General features: G+C 42.7%; 1 protein-coding gene across 4 annotated transcripts in view; it reads left to right on the top strand.

Annotated features, from left to right (window-relative positions):
* The window catches only part of Cfap20dc (CFAP20 domain containing), a 224,199-nt gene that overhangs the window by 198,096 nt on the left and 2,512 nt on the right, over positions 1–23,591 (top strand). For 3 of the 4 annotated variants that reach the window (XM_050161183.1, XM_050161181.1, XM_050161185.1), the window contains 2 exons: positions 12,025–12,119; positions 22,300–22,477. In XM_050161183.1, coding sequence (XP_050017140.1) covers positions 12,025–12,119; positions 22,300–22,457 — 253 coding nt within the window. In that variant the 3' untranslated portion in view covers positions 22,458–22,477. The remainder of the gene's footprint in view (positions 1–12,024; positions 12,120–22,299; positions 22,478–23,591) is intronic. The other variant, XM_050161182.1, reaches the window with a different exon arrangement.

Below are 23,591 nucleotides of genomic sequence, written 5' to 3'. Positions count from 1 at the left end.
ACACTATCCTGAGTGAGGTAACCCAGACCCAAAAAGATGAACATGGGATGTACTCACTCATAATCGGTTTCTAGAGATAAATAAAGGTCAGTGAGTCTATAATTTGATCTCCTAAAGAAGCTAAATAAGAAGGTGATCCCAAAGAAAAACAGATAGCTATCCTCCTGATTATGGGAAGTAGACAAGATTGCCGGGGAAAAAAATGTTGCCTCATTCTTATCCTTAAGGAATAAATACCCGTCTTGTAACTGTTGGTCTAAAGCCTTCCGGAAGCCCGGCTGTGAGGCTCGCTGGGTGAGTTCTCTCACTCTAGCTACTCCCCCGAGGGAATTCCTCAAGAGCAAGCGCCATGCCTTATAGCTAGTATTCAGGAGCACAGTAGACATTTTAGAAGTGTAAAATTAGAAAATGGCTATGCTTAAAAGAGTGGAGAGAGTAAAAGGAAGGCTCAGCATTTTTCAGTGGTGACTCAAGTCCATAGGACATTAATGTTCATGTGTCGTGGTTATATTTGAAGTCTCATGCCATGATAAGTGATTCTAGACTTTAGTTATCTGCCATGTTAAATGAGACCATATATATTATTAATAAGTTATTATTAATATATCTAATTATTTTATGTATATATATATATTCCTACATTGATAATGTCCTTTATCCTACATATGATACTGTCAAGCTAGAATGATATTCAGTTCCACAAAAAACATGTGAAGTTTGTATGAATGAGTATAAATAGCTTAGTGCTTTGTGATGTCTTGGAACATAAAGAACTTGGTAGAACCTGGTTCTCTGCGGTTTATAGGTTTTCAAACAAAAGACATGGAGAGGGGAAGCTATTATATAGAGACGACAGTAAAAGAGAACAACATCTGATCTGTATGAACACTTATTTGTCTCCAGATAATACTCCATTCAAAAGCTGCTGGAACTTAGAATCAAATTTAGTGAAGTTGCAGGAATCAACATGAAAAAATTGGTAACACTTTTACACAACTATAATGAACTTGATAAAAAGGAAATTTTCAAGGCTATTCTTTGTAGCTATATACTAAAATAAATATTTAGGAAGAGATTTAAGCAAAAAAAGTAAAAGATCTCTGAACTGAAAATTATAAACTATTGATGAAAGAAACTCTAGGAGACATTAAAACAATGAAAAGATATTGTCATCCTCTTGGATTGAAAGAATCAACATCATAAAATTATCATACACACCAAAGCAGTCTATTGAATCAGTAAAATTCCCATTGAAATGAAAAGTATCGACTCACTCCCAAGGCCAAGTTCTCACACAAAGGGGATTTATTTGCCCCAGAGGGACAGAGGACAGAGAATGAGAGACAAACACAGGAGACAGAAGACAGGGAGAAGGGGATGGGAACAATGGAAAGGGTGCAGAGGCATTTGTCCCAGGGGCTAAAGGACTGCCTCTGGAGAGAGAGGAGACAGGCATGGCACATAGGACAGTAGTGGTTTATGAAGGTAAAATGGGAAATCCCATGTTAGGATGAGGTGTGTGATTTTAATTGAAAATGTTAATTAGGACAGTCACAGGCGCTTTTGTTACCATTTTTTTTCATGTTGATTCCTGCACCTTCACTAAATTTGACTCTAAGTTCTAGCAGCTTTTGAATGGAGTATTATCTGGAGACAAATAAGTGTTCGTACAGATCGGATGTTGTTCTCTTTTCCTGCCATTTCTATATGATAGCTTCCCCTCTCCATGTCTTTTGTTTGAAAACCTATAAACCGCACAGGTACTTTAATACTTTGCTAACCTTGGTAGTCAGCCTCAGGAGGAGTAGTGGCCAAATAAGGGAATGCACCTTGGTGACTAACTTTAGGAGTGGAACCTACTGGATTTTAGCAAGGCAGAGGGTGTGGGGAGAAGGGCAAGCCCTGCCAGAGCCATGCTCACAACACTTGAACTGGCCAGAGTTGCTTCACTCATCAAAATGTCAATGTCTTCATTCAAAGAAATAGAAAAGCATCCTAAAATTCACATGGAACCACACAGGACACGCGTAATAGCCAAAGTGGTTCTTTGGGAGGTGTCACAATACCTGACTTCAAGGCATGCTTTAAAACTACAGTAACTAAACCAGCATGGCATAAGAGCAGATGGATAGCACAATGGCACAGAATAGCCTAGAAATTAATCCCTGTTCATATGACAAAGGTTTCTAACATCATTCAAAAGAGAGCACTTCAGTAAAGGATACTAGCAAAATTGTTCCCATCTGCAGGGAAATGAAGTTAGGTCACTTCTTCTCAGCATTCATAAAACTACCTCAGAATGAATCAAACTGCTAAACTTTAAAACCTTAAACTGAGAAATAACTACAATAATAAGTTTAAGAAGAAACACTTCCAAATACTGATGGAGTCACCAGTGTTTTAGGTAAGACCGCAAAAGTGCAGGCAACAAAAGCAAACCAAGATGCTGTGATCCTAGCACCCTAAAAAGCTGTGCAGAGCAATGATAATAATCCACAGAATTACCAGACAACCAGCAGGATTCGAGAAAACATTGGCCTGCCACTCAACTGCCAAGGGATTTATATATCCACAACATAAGAAATTCAAAGAACAGGAGAAAGCAGCCTGATGAACGCTGCCTCAAAAAGTAGGTGCTTCTTAAAGAAGACATGCGAGGGCCAAGTGCATAGAACGATGCTCAGTCCTGCATAGACCAATGAAATAGGGATAAAGAGCATGGAAATAAACCACACTGCTACAGCAGTCTGAATTTCAGAAAAATGCACCAAAACCATGGAAGAAAAAAATAGTCTGTTCAGCAACGCTGCTGGAAAAACAGACACCACATGTTGGGGAAGTGCCGAGGCCCTCATCCCACCCCTCCCTGGGCAAACCTCGGGTCTGTCATAAGCCCCCACCCCTCCCTGAGGACCTATTGGTAGCTAATGGTTGCCGGGGGGACGAGGAACCATTTTCTTCAGTGATATAGCCACTGGTAACTTGTCCAGGCTCCAGTAAGTAGCTCCCACTCGTGCACACAGAAGCAACCCTAGGTAAACCCAGTGGGTCACAAACAACAGAGACATGAAGGTAGGAGGGGCTTGTTAGGAAAAGGGAAGAGTTCCACAGAAGGAGGATGAGAGGGAGAGGTGTAGTACAGGGTGAAAATGACCAGAATGTATGATACCCATCTATGAAATCACCAAAGAGTAGTTGTAAAAGTATCATTGTCCAAGTAAGAAAGAATCCAAAATGGATCAAGCACCTTAATGTACCACCAAGAACTTGGAAACTAATAGGGCCAAACGCTTCAAGATGCAGGCATAGGCACAAACATCCCGAAAAGGCCACCGGGCGGTCAGGAATGAGAGCAAGAGTGCCCGTGAGATTGCATCAGATTAAACAGCTTCTGTGTGATGAACAGAATAGAGAGAGCCTCGTGAAGGGAGAGGTGGCAGGATCGACACAGACCTCAAACCCTAAAACACCAAAAATCGCATTATAAGTAAGAATAAATGGCCAAATGTCAATGGATGTTTATATAAAAAATACAAAATCTTTAGTCATCAGGGAAATGCAAGTCAAAACTACACTGGGATTCCATCTCACTGTCAATCAGATGGTTGTTATCAAGAATACACACACACACACACACACACACACACACACACTGGCTGTCCGTGATGTAGAAGAATGTGGGAGAAGATGGGGTAGAAGAACAGAACCTCTAGTGCATTTTGGGATGAAATATGAATTAGTGAGGCCATCATGAAAATCAGCATAGAGACTTCAAGAAAGTAGAACTGTCTGAACATCCTGTTGTGACACTCCTGAACAATTTAAATTCCTGAGGGCATTTAAGTCAACATTCAACAGGCTTGCCTGCACACCCATGTTTGCTGTGGCACTAGTCACAAAAGCCGCTTTGTAGAATTAGCCTAGATCATAGTGAATGAATAATAAGTAAATATGTATAGTTACACAATGGACTGTTATCCAGTCACAGAGAACAAGATACTATCACTGAAGGAAGGCAGGCGAAACTTACAAATCACTGTAAGCAAATAAGTCAGACTCAGAATAACAACTCCCATATTCTCCCCATATGCAGAATCTAGGCTGTGTATATAGGTATGCATGCAAAAATATACACACACATATATACACATGACATGAGAAAGCACAAGGAGGTGAGAGTGGAGGAGGGACAAGAGGGTGAGCATGGGTAAATCACACGATGTTCATGTATGAAAATGTCATGGTTGAAACCCACCATTTTGTACAAGAACTAGATGCTAATAAAAATGCTCTTCTCAATAATTAGCAGAGAATTGGAAAGCAAAACCATAGAGAAATACTCTCTCCTTGTTAGAATGTCTGTCATCAGAAAGACAGAAAAATGAAAGCTGTCAATGATGCATATGCCACGTTGTTGTTGGGAAGGCAAATTAGTAGAACCATTGTGGAAAGCAGTATGGAGACCCCTTAAAAACTAAAAATGGAAGGAGCATGATTTTTCAGGGTTTTTTCTACTTACATTTTTAAGAATATCATATATGAGTACTGTATTTATATCATTTCTATCCTTTTCTCTTCACCCTCCAACTCTTGCCATGCCCCCTCCCACTCTATCTTAATTAATGGCCTCTTTTTTAATTGTTATTACTTTGTTACCCTAACACATTGAGTCCGTTTAATGATGCTTATATCTCCATGTATTCAGAGCTGACCGTGTGGGCTTGGATAACCTAAACCTACCAGGGAGTTTTCCTTGTGGAACCCTGATTCTCCTTCTCCCAGTAGAGTCTTGTGAGATGTTCATCCTGTTTATGCAAACATATTTCTGAAATTTTGTAAGTGCAGTTTCCCAGTCACCTAGCCAGTGTCCTGGTCCTCTGATTCTTGTGGTCTTTCTTCCCCACTCACTGTGTTCTCTGAGCCATAGATTTAGTGGTTGCATTATAGATGTATCAACTGGAAAGAAGTATTCCAGGGATACTTCTTCCATGCGTTTTGACCAGTTCTGGATCTCTACAGTAGTCTCTACATGTTGCAAAAAGAAACTTCTATGATGAAGGGTGAGAGCTACACTCCGTTAGTGTAGGTATTTAGAATACCATGGGAAATTATACTGATTTAATGTGAGTAGTAAGTTCTCCTCTGCAGCCACCAGTAGTTAGCTAGGTTTACAGTACCAGGTATGATTCTTTCCTTGAGCAGACCTAAGTCCAATTAGACAGCTGATGATTGCCTCCAAAACTATGAGTGCCACTGTTAGGCCATTGGGGTTATCTTTCTGTTCTGGTCATTGATGTTTCATGGTCTTTATAGCTAAGGAAGACTACTGATGGTCATTCTCCCCTGGCTTGCATAGATGCACACTTGCAATGGCAGTGCTGGAGAGGCAGAAACAAGCAGGTCCCTCAGGCTGACACCCGTTCTGGGTACTGTTTGTTGCTGTGATGAAACATAGACCAGAACTACCTTGGGAAGGAAGGGGTTTGTTTAGCTTGCACATCTCGATCAATATCGAGAAGTCAAAGCAGGAACCTGGAGGCAGGAGCTGAAGTAGACAGAGGCCATGGAGGGGTGCTGCTCACTGACTTGCTTCCTATGACTTGCTCAGTCTGCTTCTTTATACCATCCATGACCACCTGCCCAGGGATGGCACCACCCACAATTGGCTGCTCTCTCCCACATCAGCCATTAATCAACAACCTGTATCACAAGTGGGAACCATCAAGAAAAGTTGCTTACTGGCTTGCTTCCATGGTTTGCTTCCATGGCTTACTCAATATGCTTTCTTATTTCAACACAGGCCCACCTGCCCAACAAGGGATGGTACTGCCTACAGTGGCCTGAGTCCTCCGATGTCAATCATTAATCCAGAAAATGTCCTAACAGACATGAGCCACAGACTAATCTGATGGAAGCAATGCTTCAACTGAGGAGTTCCTGACCCTAGATTGTGTCAAGTTGACAGTGACCTAACCAGTACCGCACCCTGTAAAAGAATCTGAGCTGGAAGTCCCCATTCATTGGTTATTTTTTGCTTGCATAGGAGGTGTGGACATTTAAAGGAGTTGATCATGAGTCAAGATAATAGATTAGCACTAAGCACGTACAAAGAGCTAAACATATAAGATACAGTTACTTGACCACTGGCTGCTATTTAACAAGTTACAAACAAAAAGGAATCCTCTTGAGAAAAAAATACTATTAAGAATAAAGTATTTTTTTAAGGTTTAGGGTGTAGCTCAATGGCAGAGACCTGAATACAATGCTCAGGGCACTGGGTTGATTCTCCTATTAAAAGAAATGGAGGAGGAGAAGGAAGAGGTTCACCTAAGCAAGAAAATGCCATAAGCTGGAGCAGCATTTCTCACAGTGTGCTGTGTGGTCCCAAGAGACGTGACTATCCCCGGGCATAAATGGGCACACAGCTACATCCTCTCCTTCCACTTGAGAGATTTGTGGTATTTTAAAGACTCTGAAAGGTACTTCAAGAAAAAGTCCTGGTTGATTTATTTAACCCATGTTTAGTTAATATGCAAACCTCTTTTTAAATTATAATTCATAAATGACTTGCCCGGGAAAAAGTCAAACAAAAGAGTTACTTTAATTAAATTTTTAATTGCATGATATATTAGTTACTTTTCTGTTGTTATGATAGAACATCATGACCAGGGCAGTTTACAGAAGAACGGGTTTATCTGGGGCTTTCAGAGGAATCAGAGTCCACCATGGTCACCATGAGAAAGAGTGGCAACAGGCAGGCATGGGGAGTGGAGCAGCAACTGAGAACTGAGGGCTCACATCTCAGACCACAAAACGGAAGCACAAAGAGCAAACTCAATGGTGAGAGTCTTCAAACTCTCAAACCCACCCTTAGTGACATACATCCTTCAGCAAGGCTACACCTTCTAAACCTCCCCAGATAGTGCTGCTAACTGAGGACCCAGAGCCATAGCCTGTGGGGAGCATCTCATTCAAATCACCACAATGTAATCTAAATCAGTGTTAAGATAATGCAGATTGGCACTAGAATCCTAGTCACTGAGAAAGCTAATGTTGTGTGTACCTTACTCCAGAATAGACCCCCACCACAAATAACAGGAAAAAAATATGGGTTCACTTCTATAAAATGTGGCTATAGGGAAAGGCTTTCTAACTATGACTCTAAATATAGATGCCAAAAAGTGATACATTTGACTACATGAAAATAAAGTACATTTATATAGAGGGGAGAAAAGCCAAAGCAAAGACAAATGGCCAAACAAAAATAGAGAAACTATAAGGTGAAAAAGACATGAATGTATAGGTAGATCGATACATATATGATGCATACATGCAACCACATGCATATATATGTATACATGTGTGTGTTCATCAAATAGCCTTAACTATGAAAATGCAATCAAATGCACCTATACTGAGAATTAAGACAAATCAAAGCTCCCTTATGAGAGCAGTGCTCACAGATCAGACGGGGAGAACTTACAACTCCACTTGATATCCGTGTTCTTGCTCTGGGGAAACCGTCACTCTCGCGCATTGCTGATGAGAAAGCAGATGGGTATTGTGGGAATTGGTCAGTGTCTAACAACATCAAGCTTGCCTTTGTTCCAAGAACCTCACTGGTGGGAACTTACCTTGGAGACACACCTCCAAGTCGGTAGAAGAGAGGTGATCCCAAAGATTCTTCCCTCCAGTTCTCCTTGCAGCTACAGGCATTGAAACCATGTCCAAATGTAGGCTGGGGCTGGCATAAATGGCAGTAAACCAACGTGACGACGCACTGTGCAGCTGTTACAAAGCCTAAGCAAGAGCTGTATAAACAGGTGGGAGAGTTTCCAGGATACATCACCAGCTCAAAAATAAAACAGAAAGAAACTACAAAAGAATTAACAAAAGCATGCTACTTTTGCTGGAGAATGAGGGGGGTTTTTTAAGAAATATATGTTTATAGATATACATACTTATTGCCAGAATAGTTTTTAAAAAAGTCTTGAATTTGGAGGAGAGTAGGGTTGAACATATGGGAGGATTTGGAGGAAGAAAGGAAAGGAGGAAATGTAATGAATTATAATCTCAATTTTTAAAAAAAGGGGCAGAAGGTATGCTTGGCCTTTCTTTTGCAAGCAAAACATTACTCCTAGCAGAATAGGTGGAGCTAGACCAGAGAGGAGAGCAGAGTGGGTGGGGCTAGACCAGAGAGGAGAGCAGAGTGGGTGGGGCTAGACCAGAGAGGAGAGTCGGCAGGGATGGATATAAGGATCTGACTTTATCAGAAGATGGTGTTCTGTGTGTTTTGATTTTGAAGTTGTTAGTGTTTTATTATTCAACAACATTTTTAAAAATTAATATAACTCAAGGAAAATGGAGGTGGAAATCCTGACAATGTAATATGAACAGAAGCAGACAATTTGCTTTCTCATGAATAATACAACCATGCTGAAAAGGACCAGAGAAGGCTAGCTCAAGAAAATTTTGAGCATGATATTTTGACTAAAGGAAAAAACCCTGAAAGTATAGACCCCCTAAAGAGCAGGTGTGTCTTAGGCTAGAATATTCGCTTGTCTTATGTTGTTTTATCTGTTTTCACATGACCTGTATTTGTTTCAGTTAGCATGGTGATTACTTTTTGTGTGTCTGTAACCCCGATCCCCTGAGGAAAATGGGAACAGCCTGCTCTTTGTCAGGAGAGAGTTACCAATGAGAAAAGACAGAGAAGACAGTGAGCACATGGTGCAGGAATCAGTCCGTGCTTCTGGTAAAGAACCAGATAGTGAACATTTAACCCTGTCGTAGTAGACAGAAGCAGCCGCAGACATCCCTGGAAATGCAAGCATGGCAGTAATCTGATGTAGCCTCATTTGTGGACACTGAACTTTGAATTTCAGATAATTTTCATATGCTGTGAAACATATCCATTTAGTCATCGAAAAGGTAAATGGCTAAATTAGTTTTCATGCTATACAAAAACAGATGTGAGATAGACCTGGCCCATAGGCCACAGTTTATAACATGATTGGCAGACCAGTTGATTAATAATAATGTAATGAAGTGCTTTCTAAAAATCTTAGTAAATGAGATATAGAAATCTTTGTAGTCTTTTTGTTATTTCTTTTTAAATTGGATATTATTTTTAACCACAAAAAGGAGCATATATTGTCCATACCTACAGTAGAGAGGGAATACCATTCAAATGGGAACCACACTTTACATTATCTAAATCTCCTAGACCAAGAATAGGACACACACACACACACTGTGGAGAGTCCCTAGTCAGAAATCAGAAATGGGAAGAGGGTCTTCAGATGATACCATTCTCCTGGTCACCTGTTTTTTTAACACTTTTATTAAATAAGAAATGAGGTCCCACTGGGCAGTGGTGGTTTGTGCCTTTAATCCCAACACTCAGGAGTCAGAGACAAGCAGATCTCTGGTTTGAGGCCAGCCTGGTCTGCAAGAGCTAATTCCAGGACAAGTTCCAAAGCTACACAGAGAAACCCTCTCTTGAAAAGAAAGAAAGAAAGAAAGGAAGAAAGGAAGGAAGGAAGGAAGGAAGGAAGGAAGGAAGGAAGAAAGAAAGAAAGAAAGAAAGAAAGAAAGAAAGAAAGAAAGAAAGAAAGAAAGAGAAAAAAAAGTAAGGAGGTCCCTGACTGAGCTGGTAATTTGTATATGGCCTTATGATTTTCTACAGTACGGGAATTTTTGGTCTGCTATAATTAAATAGAGAAATAAAAGGTGCTTGTCAGAAAATGTCCCATGAGCTTGAGTGTCTCTGACAAGTCCTCTTGGTGTCCATAGTGTGTCACTATGAAATTTGGTTGCACAGCATGCTCACCTCGCTCACTTCAGCCACCAAAATCTAGGAAGAGCTGTAAACAGTGACTGAAAATCTTTTACGATATTGCAGTAGGAACTGAGGAATTTTTACATTAAAATACCTCTGCACCAGGAGAATAGTAGCTTGTAACTACGCAATCAACTGAGTATTCTGCATCTCTTACCAGTTTAACTCTGGCAAGACCACATCTCCACCCTGATTTATCAGCGTAGATAAGGCCACAGCACAGGTTTCCTTGATTGGAGTATCGCCACTGAAATTTGCTGAGTGATAGCTCTGTACCCAGATCCATGACAAATGGGCTTGGTCTAAATCTGTAAGCAAAACTCTGAAACATTCCCATCTTTCTCCTTCCTGCAGGTCAACATGAAGTGGCCAGTCTCTTACTGTAGGGGGCGAGGATCCGGCACTGCTCTGAAAGCTGGTGCTCTTGGCTTCTAGTTAGAACTGCTTCCCATTGGAGATTAAAGAAAGTATGAAATACAGAAGTTTAGAAAGGAAATATTGTCACAAGAACAGGGACCTGGCTAAAAGAAAGGGGTAAACAGTATAGGGTCCTAATATTTGTACAACAAGTATGATTGACATTGGAAAATCCTTTCCATTCCCCTGCCTGCCCACTTCTACCTAAGCAGCTCTGGAGCAGGTTTAGGGATGAGATGCTTCTGACTCATGCCTTCTAGACAGCACCACTTAAATTGTACTGCCTAGGTATCGGGGGTGGGGGGGGCAAGAGTCTGTGAGAGAGGAGAAGGAAGGGAAATAAAGGTGGGTCCACACACTGTCATCCCGGACACATCACACACGATTGTGTCAAACTTTCTCACCCAGGATCAGAAAGAGCATCATGTCTCTGCTGGATTTCTTCTGATCTGCTGAAATAGTTTCCTTATGGAGGGAAAGTGTTCTACAGAATGGTGAGGTGGGTTAGTGGATAAAGGACTTGCCACCAAGCCTGAGGACTTGCATTTGATCCTGGAGACCCATAGCAAGGGAAGACGAGAACTGACCCCAACACATTGTCCTCTGACCTCCACACATACATCAGGTACCAGCCTCGACAAAAATACCACTTGCCAGAGTAGGGGCAAAGAAGACACGTGAAATATATATAAAGAAATATACAAAGACATGTGAAAAATAATAAAAACAGAAAACTTAGAATTGTACCATGAGGGAGTTCCAGTGATTACTGAAACCATCTGTGTTTAATTTTCCATACACTTTTGTACCCAATACAACATAGGAAAGATGACAAAAGACAGCTTTAGCATGATACAAAGGACAGCTAAACAGTTAATTTGCTTCAATACTTTGAGGCATCAAGTCCTTAGCATTCTGTTGTTTAGGCAGTGAACCCACCCTAGACCAAGTATCCTGAAGGCAGCCACTCCCAAGGTCAAACCCCCTATTTCAAAAGAAGGAGCAGAGCATTTGCTTGCACTTCCTGACCATCTGTCAGGGTGGAGTGGACTTACCTGTCTGTGCCATCTTAATGTCAAGAGAACAAGTAGCCACATCCTGATTCTGGATGTGCAGCCCTGAATGTTGTTAACAATTGAACAACTTCAAACTCTATGACTTTCAGAGAAGGTGGAAATAGGCTCACATTTTTGGGCCTCCACAATATACACACAAATTTTTTAAAGTAAACATACTACATTTTCTTTGCAATAATAATAAACTTGTAATCGTGTTTATCACTTTTACTTTTGAGATTATAATGCAACTCATTTCCCGCTTCCCTGCCTACCTACAAGCCTTCCCATATGCCTCTCCTTGCTTCCCTGCTCTCTTTCAAATTCATTTCAATTCTCTTTCTTCAAGTGTTACATGCATATATGTATTTGCACGTAGATTCCTAAATATAACATATTCGGTCTACATAATGTTACTTGTATGTATTTTTTAGTGCTAACTGTTTGGTATTGGATACCCAATTGATATGAATAGACATGGTTATCAGTTTAACTTGTGGAAGTAATCAAGCCGCTCATTGGTTAAGTGATCAACTCCTTATTAACCTCATCACAAAACTGAATATTAATTTCTCAACATTTTTCTTCCTGGAACATGAAGGAAGACAAAGTGTCTCTTGTAAACCTGAGAGAAATGAAAGCCAAGGAGAAACTTCAAGTCCCTGTGTGGGGTTGTGGCTGTGTTGCTCACCTGCTCTCTTTTCTCCGTAGAGATTGGTTGGACATGCTGAGCCCACCAATTGTCCCTCCCAGTCAGCAGCCGACAGAGCAGCCCCAGGAGTCCTCTGAAAGTGTGAGCGTGCCAGGTAAGGATACAAGAAATGCTTTGCAGCCAGGCAATGGTGGCGCATGCCTTTAATCCCAGCACTCGGGAGGCAGAGGCAGGCGGATCTCTGTGAGTTCGAGACCAGCCTGGTCTACAGAGCTAGTGCCAGGACAGACTCCAAAGCCACAGAGAAACCCTGTCTCGAAAAACCAAAAAAAAAAAAAATGCTATCCAGAAAAACATAAAGGTGATGTGCTACAAATTAAGAACATAGGTTACTCAGAGATGTCACTGCCTTCACACTGACCTCACAGACTTGCGCTTCCAAACCTACATCACCTGTGCCACATCTTTTAGGAAGTTCTTCACTGAGTAGGGTGCAGAGAGGAATAGCCCCGTTCTTCTGAAAGTTCACCCCAGGGCAGGACACAGTTGTAGGTGTCTCTTTGATGCCTACATCAGCCCCATCTGATTTCCAGCTATACCACTTCCTGCTATGTGACCACTGTGAATTTGCCTGCTCCACAGTGCGTACAAAGCCCCACATGCTACTTCCTTGTAAAGATTCAGTGAGGTGCAATATTTGAAGCACTTAGAACAGTGACTGCCAAATCCCTGCAGCTGATCTGATAGTAATGCAGTCCAGGGCTCTCGGAACACTGGGGTACAGCCATGTGCTGTGTGGTGGTGTTTTGGTTAGAACCTCACACATATGACACTAGTCTGCAAAGGTTATAATGGAACTAGGAAATTCCTCCTTCCTGGTTCCCTGTCATCCATCACCATCACACATCACAGCAAGACACATTGCCTGTCTTTGTGGACTGCTAATGTAAATAACCTGCTGGACCACAAGTAGGTAAAAGTATAGCACATTCTCAGTTTTTTGAGCAACTGCCATACTGATTTCCAATGTGGCTGTACAAGTTTGCACTCCTACCAGTAATGGAGGAGTTCCCCTTACTCCACATCCTCTCCAACATAAGCTGTCATCAGTGTTTTTGATCTTAGCCATTCTGACAGGTGTAAGATGTTGTCTCAAAGTTGTTTTGATTTGCATTTCCCTGGTGGCTAAGAATGTTGAGCAATTCCTTAAATGTCTTTCGGCCATTTGAGATTCTTCTGTTCAGAATTCTCTGCTTAGGTCTCTACCCCATTTTTGAATTGGATTATTTGGTCTTTTGATGTCTAGTTTCTTGAGTTCTTGTTATATTTAGGAGATCAGCCCTCTGTCAGATGTGGGATTGGTGAAGATCTTTTCCCATTCTGTAGGCTGTCATTTTGTCTTATTCACTGTGCCCTTTGCCTTACAGAAGCTTCTCAGTTTCAGGTAGTTTTTGGAGCCTATTCCCTATAGTGGCATGTCATTCTCAGCCTCAATGCAGTGAGGAGGGGCTTGGCCCTGCCTCAGTTGATGTGTCCATGGAAGGCCTTGCCCTTTCTGAGGAGTGGATAGGGGGAGAGGAGGGAGGTGGGGGAATTGGGAGGAGGAAAGGAAGGGGGAACTGTGCTTGGTATGCATAATAAATAGAAAATTTAAAATAAAAAAAGGAAAAAGAAATATTTTTCTCAAAAGAAAAAGTATGGCCCGTATACACACAATACACACTGCACAACAATAAACTGTTAGTGATGTGTATTTTCTATACTGTGCTTTCATCATTGTTTTAGAATGTGCTCCTACCTTCTAAAGTTTTTACTGTAAAGCAGCATGCCATGCTACACCAGCAGCTTCATCTGTCTTTTGTGTCCTGTTTCTTGATCCCATCAGGAGACACATGAAGTGATGGAGCTGTGCCATCTTAGCGTGCCTAACTTAGCACACTCTATGACACTCCCACAACAAAATCCCTGCGTTTTTCTGTGTCACTGCATGACCCCATTGTGGAATGACTTTGTACACATTTTCCTTAATGCAGAGAAGCAGGCTTTCACTAAAGTGAGGCCATGGCATAGCTACAAACAGTGCAGTCTTCAATAGAAACCTGGAATGAAAATTCCCTCAGCGTTCATTCTCTGTGATGGGGAAGTTGTGAAGATGAACCAGGGGGTTTTAGTTAGGAACAGAGAGCCTGGATGTCAGGAATGGTTGAAAGAGGAACACTAGAGAATCTCTGGGCTGGAGAAGAAAGTCAGCTGCTTAGCGTGAGGGCACACACCTGCAATCAAAGCTCTCGAGAAGCACAGATGGACAATCAGGAGTTGGAAGTCATCCTCAGCTGATACTGCATGAGACTCTGTCTCCAAACAGAAGCAAACAGAAAGAATCTCCCGTGAAAACAGTGGATAAGATGGCAGGGGTGGGAGAGAACTCTAGTTCACTCGAGTGCATAATTGGAGTGATAAATGACCTCCAATTGGACTCTCTGGGGCAATTTTCAGAGATGAATTTTGAAAATGGAAGAACAGTACACCTAACTTTTTTTTTAAGTGAAACTAATATAAATCGCTCCAACAAAAGTGCCGAGTCGCCTGTCCCCTGCTGCCCAGCTGCCCCAGGGAGGAAGTGGAGCATCCGTTTTTCATCAGGTGTGGAGGATTCGTGTGAGAGCTCGTACATCTGACTTGTACTTTCTGGCTGCCCGAGGGATGGAGATGTCTCTGTGATTTACTGTCAGAAACAGATTGTGCCCCTCAAATTGGGAAACTTTTTAGAGGTGTACATTCATAATTACTTATGACAGAAAAATAGGATCTTGGCTGTCAGGAGGAGACCTTGCTGTGAGGACACAAATAATACGTTATGTTAAGTGTCCAAAATAAACCACAGGAACCAGGAGCATGGTCCTTGAGCAAAGGCTCGAGGCATATGCATTAGTGATGAGTGGCCAGAAGGGTGTCTCCAGGTCACCGCAACACAGCTCAGTCTGGCAGGGAGAGCTACGAGATGCTGAAGGTAAACAGAACTAAGGACAAATTTCACAGACTCGGGGAGCTGTAGCAACATGCTGGCTCGGGTTAACCAGATCAAGGGCGAGTACTCCTGCCTGTCACCCTCGGTGTTCATCACCCACTGCCCTTCTTCTTGGGAGCTAATGTTTCCTGTTTGTTCACCACCCTCTGTGCTATGCTTGACTGGTTTGTAACTAGTTAACACCTTCAAAACTACTGTTTCCTATTGGTTTAATCTCTCCGTGGTAACACTGAGACTTTAGGCAGCCTAGCACAACCTGTACTTCAGTGGTGCACTGAGATAGGGTTTCCATCCAGTCTTATAAAACATTTGCCAGAGAAAAATAATGTTGAGGCTCCCGGTTCGTCTCACTAGAAGAAGGAAGCCCGGCAGCCATCATGGGGAGTTCGTCCTGGGTTTCCGTTGTTATTCAAATGCAGTCATTGCACCTAGCCCTCCTACCACCATCACGGAGCAGACATCAAGGAAAAGACTTTCTATCTCTTGAGAGTTCCTGGTCTATCAGGAAAAAAAAAAAAAACGTTTCCAGGGTTAAATCAGGGCTATATTTTTAAGGACACACAGAGAGAATAAGGCTTCTGGCTACTGTGTCAGCCTTGGACCTGCCCACTCTCTTACCCCTTCTTACTCAAAATGGCGAACCACAGTTGATGAGATCCAGGGCAAGGCTGGCTACAGCCAGGTCTCTGCATGTAACCCGCTACTTTATGGCCTCCCCAGAATCTTACGGTGATGCCAGTGTTCTATTCAGTCTGCTCGCTCGCTCTCTCTCTCTCTCTCTCTCTCTCTCTCTCTCTTTCTCTCTCTCCCTCCCTCTATCAAATCTTGATTTGTTTAATCATTTCTTCTTTTTCTTTCCAAGTGGCCTCAGTATGTATGAGCAGAGACCGCCAGTTTGCTGACCTGAGGACCCAGGTCCCTGTGTGGTTCCTGGCATGTACTGGGGTCTACATATTCTCTGTAGAGCAGTTCACAGAAACGTAAACCTGGGTTTGCTTCCTCATCCCACATTTTATACATCTGGAAGACTTCTGAAATTCAAACATGAAATGGTGGCCTTGACACTTTATGTGTAAGTGGTGAAAACTCCCTTCAAAAGAAATCTCGCACAGAACGCCGGTGTAGAAAAGAGGTCAGGGGAGACTGAGTGTCTCAGAGTCCTGCCCTGGGACTCTGGCCAATCAGCAAACTGGTTCAGTCAGCCCATTGTTTGCCTTAACAGGTAATTGGCTTACCAAAAATCAAATTTCCAGTCACAGCCCGTGGGCTTCCTCCACCTCAGCTTCTCTGTGATAAACCACTATATAATTTATAAGTTTGTGTTTTGTTTTTTGGTTTTTGTTTATTTAAAGTTGGAACCACGGAGAAAAGGAATCATTCATCTTGACACTTCTGGGACAAAAATGACAGCTAATGCGTGATCTTTTTTGTGTTCTGGGCCTTAGTGTATAGGCTCTAAAGTATGGTACTTTTATCACCCCCATCTTCCATATAGTCCTCTGGGCTGTGCAGCAATGCACCGGACCACCTCATCTCCTGCCCCGAAGGAGCAGCCAAAGGTAGCCAGCATGATGACCTGACTAATGTGTAATCTTAGAAAACTTACCCAAGCCATATAAAAGGAGATACACGACTTACATCTGTCCCTGGAACCCCAGGATCCTTTCCCTGCCTTATTCAGGAGGAGTTAGTCCCAGGCAGTTCTGCCAGCCTGACCGTCTCCAGTATATAAACACCGCCTTAAGTGACCCATGCACCCGGCAAAGCCAGGGCTGTGTTCACAGATTTCTTTTCTGATCCTGCCACCAACTGTAGGCGAACTATCTAGCTCTTCAGAGTTCCTCCTAGGCTATAGAACACGTGTGGATTATCAATTACCACAGCACAAGTGCCCTTAACACTTCCGAAAACAGTGTTCTCTCGGAGCCTGTGTGAAATGTAAAATGGGAAGTGAAGATTTCAGAACTTACTCAAAAAAACTACTGAGCTGACCTTTGGAAAACGAGCCGCACTTTGCTGGAAGAATGGCTGTCAATTTGTTTTTGACATTTGTTCCTTTACAGGTATGACCCTTAAATTATTCATGCCTACCAGCCCCGACATGGAATAATAATCAGTTCCTTCTACAGCCTGTAGACCTCTCCACTGTTCACAAAAACCAGGAGGAAGAAAGGCCTTCCACGGGGTTCGGGGCATAGTCAGAGTCTCAAAAATAACACTCCTGCTCGTTCTTACGGCAGCATCTCACAGACGGCTTGTTTAAACACAGTCATCAGTCTCCCACAAGAACAAAGAGGCAGCAAATGCTTTTTGTATGCAACATCCAAATTACTGGTAAAGAATTCACAGAATTCTCAGGACTCCTATGGCCAGCCAGTCAGAGGGGGGAGCTGGCTGCCTGCTCCCCATCAACAGACGTGCTCTTTCATAGTTCTGTTTACAGCTACACACTTAGCAGGCTGGGTCTCAGAGTTCTGCCTCACCAAGCATCCGTGGTACCTGGTGCCTACAGCAATATCTAGGACATAGTAAACAGTTCAGAAAGTTCTGCTAAGTAGATGAGTGTTGACACAGGGAAATGTGAGCTAGCCTGTGGGTTTTCTTAGGATGTATTTACAATGCAAAGCAGATTACAGATGCAGTGGTTGGTGGCACACTGTATAATCACAGCAGTGAGCAGGCGCTGTATAACAAAACCCCTGTCTTCTTTCTTAAATGTTAATTGACTTTATTTTCAGTTCCAGAATCACAAACATATTCTATCGGAGGAGGGGGCAGTAATAGTCTTTGTTTTTTATAGGTTCTTTGAGAATTTTATGAGTTTTGATCATATCCACCCTCCCTCCCACAGCTCCTCCCAGATCGACCACCCCACTTCCCTTCCCACCCAACTTGTGTCTTTTTATTCCTACCAAGGCCAGTTCGTGCCGCCCAGATATTCTTAGACATGTACCCTTCCACTGAAATGTAGTTGGTTTGTCAGGGCAGCACTCTTTGAAAAAGCCAGGAAACTAAGGAATCACCGGGCCATGTCAGAAGCTTAGTGAGGTGCTGCTGGTTTCCCTGAATGACGTGGAAAGTTTCTGTGTGTTACCCCAACACTGTCCAGAAGGACACTGTGTCCTATGTGACAGCGGGGTTAGGAGCAGCCTGTCCCCCACACCCAAGTGTGAAGGAGCACTGATGGAGGAAGGTCATTGAGCAATAAAGAAACTGCTTGGCTGGCCCTGATAGGTTAAAGCATAGGTGGGAAGAGCAAACAGAATAGAATTCTGGGAGGAAGAGGAAGTGAGGTCAGACTCTGCTCTGCTTCCGGAGAGACCCGACAGCTCTGCTCTCTGGAGCAGAGACGCCAGGCTACGCTCTCCCAGGCAGCTCCGACCCAGGATGGACGGAGGCTAGAATCTTCCCGGTAAGCGCACCTTGGTAAAGCTTACACACATTATTAGAAATGGGCTAAATTAATATGTGAGAATTAGCCTAGAAGAGGCTAGATAGAAATGGGCCAAGCAGTCATTAAATGAATACAGTTTGTGTGTTGTTATTTCGGGCATAAGCTAGCAGGCGGCTGGGGTGCTGGGGACGCAGCCCCGCCCCTCCTATTTCAACAGAGCACAGTGTCACAGGTTTGACCATCTGCAGCTTAACCCACACTGTAGTCCCACCACAGCATACCTGGTGAGGTTAGGGAAATAGCACACATGACAGATCCACTCCGATAGCTTTTAATCTTGTGAACTCCTTCCTGTGAGGCATTCTGGATTCAATATTCCTCTTCAAGATTATGGTGAGTAGGGTCAGAGGTCACCCTTGGGTATTATACCTCAGGCGCCATCTATCTTGTTTATTGAGACATGTTTTTCAGCTTGCCACATAGCCTAACCTCGCCAGCAGGTTCCAGGGTCTGCTTGTCTTCCCCTCCCACACACTGAAATGACAGGCTCTAGGGATGAAATTGGGACTTCACACTTACCAGACAAGCATTTTACCAGCTGAGTGCGCCCTCCAATTCTCAATAGCCCTCTTAGTACTCAACTTAGATTCCCCCCAGCTCAACTCCCAACTTACAAAACGATTCATAGTTTTTTTTATGACATTCTAAAAGACAGTGTCCCCATCATCTCTGTGAGGCAACCTATTACTCTTTGTTCCCAACTTAAGCATGAGGTAGAGAGATGGTTTCTCTTTAATCTCTTTCAGGGGTCAGGGCTGTCTCCTCTATAGATCCCAGAGGTTCTGGTCCAGCAGCAGCTCACTACTGTAAAGAGGCACCGTTCTTCAAGGAATATGACTCAGTTCTCTAATAAAAACATAAACACATTGCTGAATCTCAAACTCTCTAGTCTTCTAGAACCATCCCTGTTATCAGGGTACTACATGTGCTCCAGAGAGGATCAAGGCCCAGCATGGAAGTCCAGCTGCCCTTGCAGGGAGGAGAATGCACAGTTGGTTCGGTGCAGGCACCTGACCAGACATGCTTGTGTGCAGCCATGGCCTCGTAGGCTGCAGTGGTCTGGCTAGGAGCCTCCCTCACATGTGACAACCCATCTTTGGAATTATAATAGAGAAAACCTGGAAGGAATAAAGTTACAATAAGCCCTAATTGAGCATCCAGATTCCTCAGTACGGCCTTTAAATGACATCTTTCAAACAAAGCAGTTTCACTTGTCTACACGAAGGTTATTTGGTCCCCAGTGGCACCTGACCTGTAATCATGGCATGTTATCTGCCTTCCAAAAACAATACAACTTTCTAGTAGATGGGCCTTCTCATCATTTCCGCTCCACCCTTGGCCTTCAGTCTCCTCCACTTTGACGGCATCAGTCTGCTGAAGATCAAAAGTGAGGGGTTCACAGTAGGATCTCCCAGATAGGCGCTAATGTGGTTGAACATCCCTCCCCACTCCCTCCACCCCAAAGTATGCTGGTAGAAAGACTGTCCAGGCAGCTGGTGTTCAGTAGAGCCTTATCTCAGATGTCATCTTTATTGATTCTCAGGCATACTGCTCCACACAGTGACCACCCCACTGGTGAATCACTTAAACAATAGTGTATTAGTATGCACATAAAAGTACAGTCAGTCATTCCTTGCTATCTGTAGGAGGGAAATGCATACCTTTTTAATTCTAGAGGCAACATCAGAAAATCGAAAATCAAGTCGAGTGTCTTGATTCGAGATTGTAAGCCTGATAAAGTGGTGCCCTTCATTCATTGTCAAGCATTAAGTCTTAACTTGCACATACAGGTTTTCTATTATCCACAGTTAAAATGCATTAAATATAGATAATTAAACAGTCTTATTAATTGGCTCTCAAAGGTGAACTCGAGGGGTCATTTACCCAAGCTGATCTGACTGAGGGAGGGCAGCAAATATTGCTACTTCGGTCTGACTCTGCCGGGTTTTCTTCTGTTATTGCTGCTAACCAATTTCAAAGTAGATGAGGCTGAAAGTTTGTAAATAGATTAGTATCGGAAAGGTAATTTTATTTCAGTAGAAATGGCTTTGTTATAGGGAGAAGAGTAAAAATGTAATTTGGATGCCTGTCCAGATGCTCTGAACCTGGAGCAGAAAATGGGTTTATTTGTTAATTTGTCCTTTTGGAGTTTCTATAGCCAGTCTTTAAATAGAGCAATTTAGCATTTTAAGGGAAAAAAATTTAAAACTCTGCAGTATCCGAGAATATAATTGAAAATTACCCCATACCCACGCAGGATAATTACCTTTCAAAACACTCCCCACACTTGACATCATGGTGGCAATTGCTTAATGATATTATAATTTCATTACACAGAGATTCCTATGGCAAAATGATTAAGTTGGAGGCCTCCGAAATTAAATTACAATGAAAATAAAACCTTTTATACAAGTTTAAAGTACTTATTTCCATGTAAAATTATACATAAGCTCACCCAATTTTTGTACAAATACCATTGTTGGTAGTTTTAAAATTCATCCCTTTAAGCCTTGGTACTAAAACTCACAAGACTGTGTGAGGACCATGATTCTAATGCGTGAAGCTCCCACTCCGAGGGTGTACGTGTCAAGATGAGTACGTTTGTACAGCAGTAAGTGCTTTGGCTCTCTGCACTGTGTGGGGAGAGCTCTGCTGATGAACCAGACCTTCCTTGATCCCTCTGCAGTGACCCAGGCGATAAAGACCCAAAGGTCACCACAGTACTTATTTTCATCTTGAAAGGCTGCGAGCCTGCATGGGACCAAACTACACCCTCTGAATGTGGGTGACAGTTGTGTGGCTTGGTCTGTTTGTGGGGCCCCTGGCAGTGGGACTAGAATTTACCCCTGGTGCATAAACTTTGAAGCCCATTTCCTATGGTAGGATGCCTTGTTCAGCCTTGATGCAGGGAGAGGGGCTTGGTCCTGCCTCAACTTGATATGCCAGACTTTGTTGACTCCTCCATGGGAAGCCTTACCCCCCCCCCCGAGAAGTGGATGGATGGGTAGTGGGGAGGAAAGGTGGAGGGGAGGAGGGGAGGGAGGGGCACTGTGGTTGGTATGTAAAATGAATAAAATATTTAAAATAAAAATGGAAATGTGATATGGAAATAGTGTTGTACAAGCTTCCTAAATATGTATATTTATTCACACAAAAAGAGAAAAAAAGAAGGACAGACCCCGAGCTGGTCGTCAGATGTATTGAGTTTCCCAATGTAATAGCACTAGCTTACATTTTCATTGTTTTTAGTGCAGGCACAGAATACACTGAACAACTACACAGGCCACTGTTCTTTTGAGTTCAAGGTTGGTCTAATCAATGCATTAGTAAAAACCAAAAATTAAATGGCAAATCTGCAAGCACTTATGATTCATCATTAACCTTGTGGCTTGTGACTTTCATATTGTATTTAATAGAAAAATTAGTTTTCCTCTTTGATGCAAACGATTTTTGGTCTAAGGACTTAATCAAAGATGAATTTGTCTTCGTGTCCTACATAAACTCGTTGGGAACTTCTGATTTCATCCACACCCACTGTACTGATTTTCCCTGTTGGTGGTAAAGATCAAGCAGATACACTTTGGAGGACCAATTAAGCTATAAGGAATCCACTCCTTGCATGGCCACCACAGCCCGTGTTCCCTGTAATGATGAGTGTATTAGTTATGGTTCTGTTGCTGTGATAAAGACCATGACCAGTGAAATCAAGGTTCCAAAAGGCAAATGGACTCAGCAAGTCACCATTTAGGCAGCCATCCCTATCACCAGGGATGCTGGAATTTGGAAATCATGGGTACTTTTAGCCCTTCTGGAGAAGCAACACCCTGTTAACTCCTTATTAACCTTCTGCAGCTGCCTTGTTTGTATGGGTAAGTCCCATCCATTGGAACACAACTTTCAGCCTCTCCACAAGAAGGAAATGGGACAGAAGCAGAGCCTCAGAGGCCATCTTTAATGCAACAAAAGAAATAAAGAGAAGGCAACACTCCTTTGGAGATCCTGTTCATTAAAAATTATGCCAAGTACCCAGGTTGGTCCCCACTATTAATCCAATGTGGTTGATAACAAAGTTCTGTGGCACTTCAAGAATGTAAACCCCGGTAGTCCAAGGTTACTGAAGATCATCCATGGAGTCATGGATGTGGTCCTTTGTGCTGTGTAGATTCACCTACAAAATCCTATACAAGTTTAGCTCTGGCCTTTGCCCTCCCAAAACACATTTCCATCTACCGTCAGTTCTAATGCTAAGAGAAAACCTCCTTGTTCTGAGCCAAAATAGAAGCCAGAAGCCTCTTGCCTCCTTGAAATCCTCTGAACGACTCAATGCCTGTACCACCCTCCTCTTTAAATAGGAAGGGCTAATGCCCCTTTACCAAGCTTGCTCTTTCCCTTTGGGTCTATGGAACTCATTATCCCTGGCTCCCAATAGACTCTGTTGTATTCACCAATGGGTTCTGAAATATGAAAAGTCAAATTTCTTCTGCTTATAAATTTAATATTTGAAAATGTAGGACACCTTTACATTTTTCTAGTCCATCTCATGTTTAAAGTCCCAATTAAATGTGTGATTCAACACCCTTCACAGAAACATCAAGCATAGTGTTAAAAGCTAAATTTGGGCACATTAAGATTTTAAAGAGTTTATATGAGCAGAGAGAACTCATGCGCTGGCCACCACCAATCTGCAGCCCAGGGGGATCAAGTGAGGGCAAGAGAATGAAGAAGCTTCGACATATGTCCTGGGAAGCCAGACCAGAAAGGTAACCATGGTTGACTTAAGGGGAAGGCAATTCAAAGATGATTAGATAGTTTCTTAGTTACAGGGATCAAGTCCTGTTTGTTTATACACTGAGATGGGGCTTAAGAGGAAGGAACCCAGGGCACAGGAACAAACTCAGACAAATGGCCTATCAGTTAATTTGCAAAGGTATATAGAAGGGACACTGAGCTTATGCCTCATCACTTGACTCTGTCCCAAGCTCTGCCTCTGAATCACTACCAGGCAACCTCAGGCCAGCTGTTTCCTTTTGCAGGCCGTGGCTTCCTCATCTGCAAAATGGAAACCCTAATGGACACCTGCCTATTCTACCCTGCCATGATTATTTATGGAGCTTTTATTTCTGCCTTCAACAAACAATTTTAGG

This window comes from Alexandromys fortis, unplaced genomic scaffold (genome assembly GCF_014885135.2).
Source record: "Alexandromys fortis isolate MF-2015 unplaced genomic scaffold, M_Fortis_MF-2015_v1.1 scaffold_123, whole genome shotgun sequence".
NCBI classification, from domain to species: domain Eukaryota; kingdom Metazoa; phylum Chordata; class Mammalia; order Rodentia; family Cricetidae; genus Alexandromys; species Alexandromys fortis.
Note: the sequence above shows the minus strand (reverse complement) of the source record. Positions and strands in the feature narration are given on the sequence as shown.